General features: G+C 36.4%; 1 protein-coding gene across 3 annotated transcripts; it reads left to right on the forward strand.

Moving 5' to 3' along the window:
* The first annotated feature begins 532 nt into the window (after window positions 1-532).
* LOC107816288 (zinc finger CCCH domain-containing protein 46) lies at window positions 533-8,798 on the forward strand. 3 transcript variants are annotated; one of them, XM_016641991.2, is made up of 10 exons: window positions 533-700; window positions 2,533-2,737; window positions 4,899-4,987; window positions 5,077-5,172; window positions 5,919-6,012; window positions 7,096-7,388; window positions 7,473-7,582; window positions 7,661-7,871; window positions 8,015-8,087; window positions 8,317-8,798. In XM_016641991.2, the coding sequence occupies exons 1-10, from the start codon at window positions 657-659 to the stop codon at window positions 8,353-8,355; spliced, it is 1,254 nt and encodes a 417-aa protein (XP_016497477.1). In that variant the 5' UTR covers window positions 533-656; the 3' UTR covers window positions 8,356-8,798. The 3 variants fall into 3 exon arrangements, 2 of the variants coding, with proteins under 2 accessions (XP_016497477.1, XP_016497476.1); XR_001654908.2 differs by having other exon boundaries at window positions 534-700; window positions 7,655-7,881; XM_016641990.2 differs by having other exon boundaries at window positions 539-700; window positions 7,655-7,871.
* The last annotated feature ends 3,062 nt before the right edge of the window (window positions 8,799-11,860 follow it).

The raw sequence follows: 11,860 nt of genomic DNA on the forward strand, positions 1-11,860 counted from the left end.
ATTTTATGACAACCACTATAACTTGCAAAATTATGGCAACTCTCATTAAATTCTGTCTCGAGGCTATATTCCCAAGACTTTACTTATCGGGTCCAAATTTAAATGGTGCCACCAAATAATTCTATTTGTGTCGTTCTCCTATTTTTCTACCTCTTTTGTGGGCACACTTGGCCTGACATATTGATGAACTAAGGCCATTTGTTAGCATTCGACTTTTGGGAATTAAGTCATCTTTGATAGACAGTGTTTTATTGTGAATTGTAATTTTTTGGTGTGAATTTAAATTATTTTACCCTTAGAATGCATACCAAATTCTGAGTGAGAAACTAAAGAATGATATCTCGTAGCACAAGGAAAAAAACACTTTTTTTTTTTTGTGGGTAAAATTGAACATAAATTCTTTAATTTCTTATAATTATAATTTATATATTCTGAAAAGTCAGAAAATATAGATTATAATAATCAATAATTTTAAAAATTTAGAAAATATTAAAAAAATAGTCAAAGCAAAACGGCTTTTGACCTTTCAGGCGATTTCACTTGTCAGTATTCCATAATTTGTCACTGTTCTTTACAACTTACGAACTAAGAAAGTTTAAAGCTGAGAAGTGAGAAAGGAGAATAGCGGAAGCTATAAGCAAAAAAGGATTTACGCTATGCCCCCAAGGAAAGAACCCTGCAGAAATTTCTTGCGTGGCAGGTATAAATTTTTATTTTTTTGGCTTCAAATTACATTCACATACTTTATTTGTTATTATGTCCATGTATTTTAGGGTTCTTGATAAACCCCTTTACAACCTGCATTTCAAAATTCTTGATTTCCATATATGTTATATATAGAAGTAGAGTTGGTGTAAAGTCAGCATAAAATTATATTTTTTGAATTTTGTATTGGAGGGCTTGAATTGAGGGGAGTGTAATTAGAGAATTTATTTAGATGGCCCCGACTTGTTTAGGATTAAGGCGTAGTTGATTGATGGTTGTACTCCTCTTTATCGTAATGGCTGAATGATCATTAGGTAGTATAGCCTGTGGTGGAACCAAAAACTTATACAAGGGGATTCAAAAATATAAATTAGGATGTCACAGTTGGGATTTAAACACATGACCTAAAGCAACTTTTGAACCCCATTCACTATAATATTTGAATTTTTCTTCATGTCAAGGGGATTCAATAGCTCACATATAAGCAAAAAAATATCATTTTTACCCTATTTGCATAGTGTAATTTTTCGATGAAAGGTGTAAGCCCCTTCACCCTACTTAGTTCCACCACCGAGTAGAGCCTTGAGCTTCAAGCTTTTCTCGTCTCTTTGTTCTTCTTGGATTGGCAATTTGTTTAATTTCAATTAAGAAATTTATGTTGGGGGTACAGAATTATATTAGTTCATGTATGGGATTGGCTAAAAGTTTAGCTTTTGTTTTGTTTGATATGGCTTCAATAAGTCTGTTACTTCTCTCCTGAACCAAAATTTTTTCTGAACAATGTTAATATTGTTTTCCCATGAGATGATTTAAATGGAGTAACGTAGTTAGTGAGGATTCATATAGCCGAACCCAACTTGTTTAAGATTGAGGCGTAGTTGTTATAGTGTTAAACTGTTAATACTGTTTCCAGTGAAATAGAAGGGAAAGAAGAAAACTGAGAAAAGACAATGTATTTCATATCGTGATGTTTATTATATATTGTCTTATTTTCATTTCCTATTGTGTCTTATTTTCATTCTCTTTTCCTTTCTTCACCATGAAGTTCAAGAATGTAAAATAAACCCTAGCTTTGATGGTATTTATTTGGCTGCCAATGTAAATTTAGGGATTTGGAATTGTGTTATGGTGTCTACAGTGGGACTACTTGGGGAGTGTGTGGGTTGTGGGGCCGGTGGGGGGGGGGGGGTGTTGCATTTCTTTTCCTTATTACATAATATTGACCAAAGATGAATAATGATTGGTATGATATTCCATCTTAGAACTTAGAGAAAGGGTTCTATCTGTGATGTCTTCGAGAGTAAAAATGACCTGCTTAACTTAAAAACCAGTGTTAAGGCTCATTTAAGGCGCTTAAGCCCTGAAGCTCAAAAAATCTCAGGGAGGGCACTTCACGTCGCTTAAGTTGTGCTTCATCCTAAGGCAAGGCACTACGACATGCACCTTAGTGCCCTTGATTTTTGTCGTAAATCAAGCGGGTATGAAACAACAAACATAATCGCAAAGGAAAACATTGTGAATGAATTTGTTATTTTGTTCTTGAATTACACATCTGTATATATATTTCTCCTTTATTGCGCCTTTTCTTTTTAACTAAAGCCCACACTTTAAGTGCGCTCTGCGTTTAAAGTCCCAAAAGACCTAGAGCGCTTTTTAGAATTTTTCGCCTTTGACAACACTGCATAAAACATAGAAAGTATTATTCAGATTAGTAGTTTTTGTTGTTGTTGTTGTAGTTTTCGATTGAAGTTGAGTCATCCTTGTTTTGATTAGGTTCCTTTGTGAAAGTATGTAGAACAGGATCTGATCTTTGTCTTATTCATCCAGCTGTCAATATGGGGAACGTTGTAAATTTCTTCATGTTGCGCAACAACAGCCGAAGCCAAATCCATTTGGGTTTGGCAGCCAGCCCTCTAATTTTCAGAGTACGAATCTGCAGCAGACAAAGTCCAACCCTTATGGTTTCGGTGTTCAGAACAACTTCCAGCCTAGAGGGTCCAACGATCTGGGGCCCAAACAGAGTCAATATAAGGTACTTTAGCTGTTACTCTCTCTATATAGCTAGTTGCTGCAGATATATAATATTTATTTACTCCCTCCAGCCCAAAAAGGATGATACTTTTTGAATTTCGAGAATCAGACGAGTTGTTCTTTGACCGTGGTTTTTCATTTGTTTTTTTAAATATTTTGACTTGTTAATTATTGTGATATATAGTACTTTTTATGTAGTTTTCAAATATGTGAATCTTATTTCAAAAAATTCAAGATTTTATGTCCGAATTTGAGGTCAAAATTAAGAATTTTGACTCTCGAAATCCGAAAAGTATCATCCTTTTTGGGATGGAGGTAGTATTTATTTAATTTAAATACTATGCTTTCCCAGTACCATTTTGAGGAGACTTCACACCTTATACTCAATTTACCTGCTAATACATGATAAAGGATAATGTTTCTCAAGAACCTTTAGTCCTGGACGCTAGAACTCATATCATTCTTTATCTTTATGTCTCAGCGCAAGTGTTCACGTGTTGCTAGTGTTAGATGGTAGTACTTTTAGAAGTTGAAGAAATGATGGCGAGCCATAAAGATAAAGAATTGGAAGAATTAGAAGTATGAAGAAATTCATTTTATTAGTTTTAAGGACAGGCCTTGTATTTTCTTAAATATGTATTAATAAGAATGTAATATTTTGGGGTATACCATATAAAAAAAGGAACGCCGATTTTGGCTGAATGATGTAACAGCCCTTTTCATTTATTGAAAAAGAACAATCATTAGCAAGACGTGCTAGGTAATTTCATATGCTGTTTGAAGCTTTTCTTTAAAAGGCTACCTTTTGATTTCAGCAAAAGGAAGAATGTCACTGATGCTATCTTCAAACGAAAAAATCACATGAATCTAAAGTAAAAGGTTGGTCAATTGGAACTTATGGAGTTAACTATTTTTTCTTTAATATAAGTTTGTGTAGCTTAATACTTATTGTTTTGTTTTTGTGGTAACTACAGTTTTCTACTCCTAATAGTTACATACTGGCCAATCAATATCTGTGTATGGTTTTGCTGGAACTTCTGTATCATACCTTTATCTGATTACATGACATATTTATGTAATACTAGGTATTGACTTGTGCATGAGTATGTGTAGGTTCAATTCTATCCAGTTTTCTAGGTTCTATGAAGAATTAAATTGAAGATAGATTAAGGCTGTATTGTGGTCCGGGCCCGGGCCAAACGGGCCTGGGCTTTAGGCGGGCCGGGCTGAGGCGGTCCCTGGCCAAATGGTCCCGGGATTCACGATCCCAATGTGTGGAACCGGCCCACGGTGGTCCTAAGCCCACATGGTCCCGGGCTAAATGGGCCGGGCCTGCGGGCCTAACGGGCTTTTTTCGTTCCGGGCTAAGAATTAAATTAAGTTATAAAAGCGCAAATTAACTCCCAATAACAATTAACGCACAATTAAGTAATAATTAAGCATAAAATTGTATATTTGGATATTAAATGCTAAAAATGCAAACGATGCCTATTTTTGTAATTTTTAATTTTTGTAAAACAAATTTAATTACTAACAATTGTAGAATTAAATCCTACATGCAAAATGCGACATATTTTTGTATTTTTTTATTAATTTAGCAAATAAACATGCACAGACAAATACAAATAATTATTCAAAATATCACAAAATTGCACACCAAAGAAAATTATTTTATTTTTGAATTTTTGGGAGTAATTATCATATTGGGCAAAAATCACGTGCTTACAGGGGGTATTTATAGTTGAGAATTGGGAAAAAGTGTAATTATAAAAAATTTGGGGTTAAAACAAAGTTTGGGGGCCAAATGGCTATTTTTTGAAGTGCCAAACAGTTGAATTTTGATGGCCAATGACTAGATTTTAAAAATCTGACCGTTTTTTTTTTTTTTTTAAATAGCTGTTGGGGCCTGTTTGGCCCGTTGGGCCCAGTTGAACCGGCCCATGCCCGCCTGCCGGTCCCGGGCTCACGGGCTATTTGGGTTGGACCGGTCGCTATGGGCTTATGCACCAATAGAGACCGGACCCGCTTGAACCGGCCCGTTTGGCCCGCGGTCCTGGGCCGTGCCCGGACCACAATACAGCCTTAAATAGATGTTGCATATTAACTATCTTTTGTCGAAAATGATGCATATTAACTTTGTTTATCTTCTCTTTTGTTTTTAGCCTTTCGAAAATAAGTGGACTCGTTCTACGAGTACCAATAGTTCTTCATCGCGGCAATCTGACAATCAGCCTGTAGCACCTAATCACACGTGAGTTCTTTGTGGCACAACCCTTTCTGTTCTGCATTAAGCTTTATGGTTTGAATGGAACTAATGGTTTGATTCTTCTACATGTGTAGCTGCACAGATTCTGACTCATGCAGACGCCAGATTATGGAAGATTTTAATAATGAGAAGCCAATGTGGTTGCTTACATGCTATGGTCATCGAAAAAAGTATGTTCTAGATCTTATCTTCACTTGACGCACTTTGCTAAATTATCTTGCCTCATACTTTGAGTTTCTCTCATGAATAAGATCTAGTGAAGATTATGCCATTTTTGTTTGGCGAGTCATCCAGCTTCTTTAATTAGTATTAAGATCCCCAACCCTCTCATTTATTTTCCAATTTAAATACTCATCCAGCTTCTTAAATTATTATTGGAAGTTAACGAAATGGAAAAATGAAGATCTCTAACCCTTCACTTTCGTTTGCCAATTTATTTACTTAGATCTCTTTTACTACTCAAACAACGAATCGTGCATTAATACAAATACTAGTTTAATTTGTTATTTGTGTTTTTCATCAACTATTATACCCATATTTGTTCTTCTAACTTGTAATTGACGACCTGGTAACTGACAGTCTTTTGGAGATGACAATTTTTCAAACCTTAGACTCCTAGTCGGAGGAACTTTGGTTGGAGAACTGATTCCATCTTCCCCTCTTGCTATCCATGTTTTTCAAACTAAACTATTGTACGAAGTTCCCTTGTTGCAACTCTTCTAGAGAGAGTGTACTCTTAGTTTCTACTCTTTCTCTATTCTGAAACTAAAAGGAAAACAAAAAGAAGCAAAATTTTATTTTATGGACCCCTGCATATATCTGGTGGGCTTAGGTTCAAGTTCTATCTGCATTGCCTGTTTCATGAACTAGTAGATCATACAGATTGATCAAGAACTGCAACTTCTTTTGTATGCAGCGGTCCATGTGATGTTATCGGTGATGTTAGCTATGATGAGCTACGAGCAGCAGCATATGATGATGCAAAACGTGGACAGAGCTTGATGTCTATTGTAAGACACCACCTTTGCTGCCTTCTTTTGCTCTGTATTCTTGGCTGATAATGTTCGATGCAATTGAAAATTGTTGGTTTCATATCTGTATATATGCCTTAAATGGAACTTGTTCTCAAAATTCAAGCAAAGAATTTTATCTTATCGGGAAGGAAGACTTCTAAGTGAAGCAGAGTGCTTTAGATTAGTTAGAAAGAGGGATACATTAACATGATCACGTTTTTCCTCTTCCATGACCTGGTTGAGTTTTCTTTTCTTCCTTCCTCCCCTGAAAATATGTTGAGAGAGGAGCGAGTTCACTTTGAGTAATGATTTCTAAAAATTTTGCAGTTTGTTTTTTGGGAAGGATAATGATGATACTTTGATATGCTTAGTGCAAATGATAGATTTTCGTAGTGCTTTTTTGATAAGGACTATCTCAGACTTTCACCCACGCTCTGTTATATTTTACAAACAAAAAGACACTTTCCATTTAAAGAGTAGACCATTTCTGCCCTTTGCCTCCAACTTAGCAAACGGAATCCTTGTTGACATTTATCATTATTTATCATCGACACATAAGCTGACGCGTGGATGACATGTATGCTGACACGTAAGGCCTTAGAAAACTTGTCAGCAGAAGCTAAACCTCCAAAGCCTCCTCTTTAGACTGTTATTTGTAGTCTCAAGTTTCTCAACCCCAAGCCTCCCTTTCTACTGGCTTCATCACCTTTTCTCATTTTGCTAGGTCATACTTGAACCTTCCCACTTGAGCTAGATGTATCTGCCTTAATTTCCCAAGTGGATTTTCCGAGTTAGAACAGACTACAGTTCCATTGCTGCTTCCATATGAAATTCTCACCTTATCTTGGCTCACTTCTTTTACTATCCAGGGAAAGATAATAATTGCTGTTTCAGATTTGTATAGGTTACTTTGCACCGATTCTCAGTAGACCTTTTGCTAGGGCTGGAACTGGCTTGGTGCCAATCTTTGACTATCTCATTACTTATCAGTAAACTCTATCATAGTCTTCGTCTAAAAGCATCTTATGGTCTTGCTTCTAAGTTTTTAACAAACTGTTTTCTGTCATCGTGTTAATGTAGGTTGAGAGAGAGAGGAACATGCTTAATTCTAAAGCAGCTGAATTTGAAAATCTATTACGGAACTATGTAGCTCCATCAACTTCTGTTCCTAATGCTCAAAGTCCTTTTCCTGGTGCCGCGCCAAATGCCTCGTTGAGTGCTCAAAGTCCTTTTCCCGTTACAACGCCGAATGCCTCATTGAGTGCTCAAAGTCCTTTTCCGGGTGCCGCACCAAATGCATCATTGAGTGCTCAAAGCAGTTTTCCTCCTTCAGCCTCAAGTTTTAGTCAGTTGGGAGCTTTACTGAATACAGGGTTAGAACTGATGCAGGGTATTACCTACATTAGTGCATTTGCACTAGAGCTTTTGGCTTCTTAGTAATTTTTTTTATTTAACAGGGCATCTGCTGCACCAACTAATACATTTGGGCAACCCAGTCCCCTTGGGAACTCTGTTAAGACATCATCAAGTTCTTCTGGGGCGAATGCTTTTTCATTTGGGAATGCAGGTGATTTAACGCGGTTTTCAAGTGTTATCAATTCTTGATTATGCATTTTATTTAGCTCGACTTTGTTTGCAGGATCAGGTTCCTTTGGCTTCGGAAGCCAAGTTACTTCCCAGTCACATCAAAACCCTTTCACTCCCAGCAATATTTCAGCAAGTTCCGAGAGGAATCCATTTTCTACCTCAATTACCTCGCAACATTTTCCTAATCCCTCTGGCGGCCAACTACCTACTACTCCTCAGGGGAATTTTTCTGCTTCAGTTGCGGTGTCCCCTGTCAACATCAACTTGACGTAATTTCCAGTAGTTACTTAACTTACCATAATTATTATATTTAGACTCTTGAGAATTAAATCATCAAATATTTCGGTTTTTTCATTTTCTGTTGAAATGGTAACTTACTGATGAGGTCCTTTGGGGAGTTCTTGTTTTGCAGGAATGCTGCATCGACCGAGGAATTCAGTGGGGATAACAGCATTTGGGCAAAGAAGGAATGGAAAATTGGGGAGGTAAGCTCGTAACATATTTTCCTTGATTTGGGCAATTTTGAATCAAGAGAGTTTATAGAAAACACTAAATATAAAAGTAAAAATTACTTTCCTTGAAGATGGAGAAGATGGTGCATCTGCAAGCATGTCTACCTATGTATTTGATTTAATGTTAGCGTAAAACAACAATATTTATAACATATTAAAGAATTCCATCGTTCATGTTTTTTAATTCTTGTTGTTTTTTCAGATTCCAGAAGAAGCACCCCCAGACAAATATATCTTTTAGGACTTTTTCTGGCACCTGCCTATTGAAGGTTGTCACTGTAAATTAGATACAGAAGAAACTTCTTTTTCGTGGCGTGGTTAATTGTTGCAACAGCAGAGAATGTTGGAGATAAGATGAAGTTCCTACGTCGTTATTCTTGTGCAAAGGGTCTTACTATATCTTCTTCTCCCTTTATACACTTCCAGAGAGGGGTCAAATATCGTTTTCTCAGCTGTTGAAAGGGTTGTAATATCATCAAGTTGTCAGCTTGTATAAGCTATCAGTTGTGTGACAAGAAAATGTGGGATCAAATTCATTTTAGTTTGTAGGTGAAAAGAGGAAACAAGAAATTGATAAGATCAGTCGCGATATTTTTTTAGTACTGTTATTTGAGAAGGTATAGTAGTGGCTACCCAAATTGCATTTACTAAAAGTATCAAAATTTTGTTTTCTCAAGTTGCCAATTCATTTGCATTGTATTTTCTCTTTCTTGGATGTACAAATTAGAGCAACTCATAACCTCACTTTACCAATATGCGTCAAGAACAATCTTCACTAGCTTGTAGCAGTAACTCTGCTACAGATTTTGATACTGTAGATTTGTACAGCAACATGATGTTCTGCTCAGAGGTAGTAAAATGTGTGCTGTGCTGTGCTGTGCAGTGCAGTGCATGCTCATGAAAATACTTTCACCAATATATAATAAGCATACAGACGCTCTGTTACCAAGTTTAAGAGCTATGAAGACGCGTAATTCAGACAAGATTCACAACAAAATGATTAAACGACCTTCATAGCTGGTAATGACAGTAACACCAGAAAGCCATTAACTTGTACTGATTTTTGATTAAGGTCCAATGGAAAAAGACAAGGCAATTGCAGGACTATAATATTCAGTTGCATAACAGCCTTGAATATCATAACTCTTAACTGTCTTATCATCTTCTACTAACTCCCACTTTGGCTGTTTGGGTCTATTCACCAATGCAGACCATTATAAGCCTTGAAATCACCTGCTTCCAACTGGAACTAGTCTTCAATCTAGTTGGTCAACCTTAAACAGCAGTTGACATGTACCCGTTTCACGGTAGTGGAACAAAAACATCAGAAAGTTTAAAAAATAGGATTTGTTCTGGATGCACAAGGAGAAGATGGAGATAATAATTCTCTTTCAGCTCTTACTAGCATTAGGGGACACTTCAGTCTTGTTGTCTGTCGCAGTGGTAGTTCGTGCTGAAGGAGGCACGTAAATTCTTGCTCTTTTCAATATTTCAGCAACAACCCAGTGCTTACGCTTGCTCAGTGGTCTTGAATGATCCAACTTAACCTGAAATTGGAATTTCATCCAGTGCTCAACATCTTGTTCACAGATTACACCAAATCTAGCTACATTTGAGAGTTATCGATCTTAAATAAGCAAGCGGGAAGTTAACAGAATGATTCCATGTTAAGATATAATGCAATGCCCACGAAGGACATAATTTAAAGTTCTACTGTGATGACATTAAAGGACTAAAGTAAACCATCCTGACAGATCAGTTCAGATATAAGAGTTGCACCTGCTGCAGCTATATAGTACAACAACATACCTAGTGCATTCCCACAAGTGGGGTCTGGATGCAGCAGTAAATAATAATTTGACGAGGGAAAAAGTAAAAGAACCTTTAACCTTATCAAAAAAAGAAAGTAAAAGCAAAAGAACCTTTAATCACATGAAGCAAACATATACATCATTTACACTTAAAATTCACCAAGTCTATCTGAATCCTCACATCTTTCCGCCAACTTAAAATAGATACATTAGGTTTTCCTTACAGCCACCCCCCTTCTTTCTCAAACTCATGGTTAAAAGCGTTTTATACTTATTAATATTCCAATGGGAAGTCTCACCTTTTCTCTCTTGTATAACTCCAGGTGTAATATAATCAGAAATGCCACAAACATAACACATCAATCAACCACAATACAATCCCAAATTAATTGCGGTCGTTATATAAATCTCAACCAGTTCCACCTTTCTTTTTTGATAGGGTAAAGTTTTATTAAGAAACGGTACCAAGACAGTACTGCAGCAAATACAAAATCCCAACCAGTTCCACTCTAATTTAGTCTTCAGAGGTGTATCATAATTCGACTATAACCTACCGGAAACCCACACTCTTTATCCATAGTTGGGACCTGGAAATACCATTATTCACAAAATTTCAACTTAAAATGAAAAGGACTTCACCAACTTCATGTACCCTCAAGCAGGTACAGGAGGTAGGAACACATTGCCAACCAAGAATTTGGATAAAAATGAAGCTCCAAGATGAGTCTAGGGCATGCATAATTTTAAGTGATTATTTTTCATTGAAACAAACAATTATTTTGGAGTCCAATAACAAGCTCTCATACGAGCTCCTGGCAATTCATTTCGTAAACTATGGCCATTTTTGATTCTACAATATTTTCTCCATTAATGACTCCAGATTCTTTCATTTCATATACAGATCATTTCCTTCCCGAGTGCATTGACGGTGCGCTTTAACAATATATTGAAGAATGAGGGGCAAAGCGATTGAATGTGATCAAGAAAGATCTTTTCTTCTTCTTATATATAAGATAAGATTGTGTTTGGATCTGCATATGTTTGGTAACGATTTTGCGAGTTTACAAGCTCATAATTAAAACTCTTGAATGATCAAAGACCAAAATTATATCATCAGCAACATTTTCATCAAAAAATTTCAGTTTTTTCACCAACTTCATGTACCCACAAAAAATGGCCAACCAAGAAATAGGAAAATGAAATGAAAATCTATAGTGAGCGTAGATATGGGTAAATTTAGGTGCTTTTTTTGTGCATTGAAACAAAATTTATTTTGAAGTCAATTGCGAGTTGAGAAGCTTATAAAAAAAGCTCAAGTAATCTAAGACTAAACAAACAAAATAAAAGCACGCGCGCACACACACACACATACAGAGTGAGAAAAAATGGATTACGCGATCACCGATATTGCACTCGTTCTTCTCGTCATGAGCCATGAATTTGGAGGTGCGCTTCACATATCGATTGTAAAGCTTGTTGTGGAAAAGCCGATCGACTGCCACCACTACTGATTTCTGCATTTTGTTTGACACTACTCTCCCTACCACCGGCTTCATCGCAATTACAGAGCTAAAACCACCGTCCACGGCCTAAACCCTGCAATGTCGACTGTGACGACGCCGTTAAATTTTGGATTTCGTTTTTCACTAATAAATTCATATATTGGTGACCATCTTCCCTTAAGTTTGCAATAAGTGGCTTTTTTAGATCCACGTAATTTGTTCTGCTCTACATTATCAACCCTTGTTATTATTATATAAGGGCGTAATGACTTTCTCGCCACTTAAACTTGTATAACTTTTGAAAGTCGATATTCAAATTTTCGTCTTTCCCATTTAAACACTCAAACTTAGGGCTATGCATAATTTGGTAAATACCGAATTACCGTACCGAAATCGAAAATTTTGGTATTTGGTATACGGTATTTTGGTATTT

The sequence above is a fragment of the Nicotiana tabacum genome, chromosome 8, assembly GCF_000715075.1.
Source record: "Nicotiana tabacum cultivar K326 chromosome 8, ASM71507v2, whole genome shotgun sequence".
Classification (NCBI taxonomy): domain Eukaryota; kingdom Viridiplantae; phylum Streptophyta; class Magnoliopsida; order Solanales; family Solanaceae; genus Nicotiana; species Nicotiana tabacum.

Coding starts and splice junctions, on each gene's coding strand:
- LOC107816288 (XM_016641990.2), top strand. CDS start 657: ATGCCCCCAAGGAAAGAACCCTGCAGAAATTTCTTGCGTGGCAG. Junction 4,988..5,076: donor CCTGTAGCACCTAATCACAC/GTGAGTTCTTTG, acceptor CTACATGTGTAG/CTGCACAGATTCTGACTCAT. Junction 8,088..8,316: donor AGGAATGGAAAATTGGGGAG/GTAAGCTCGTAA, acceptor TTGTTTTTTCAG/ATTCCAGAAGAAGCACCCCC.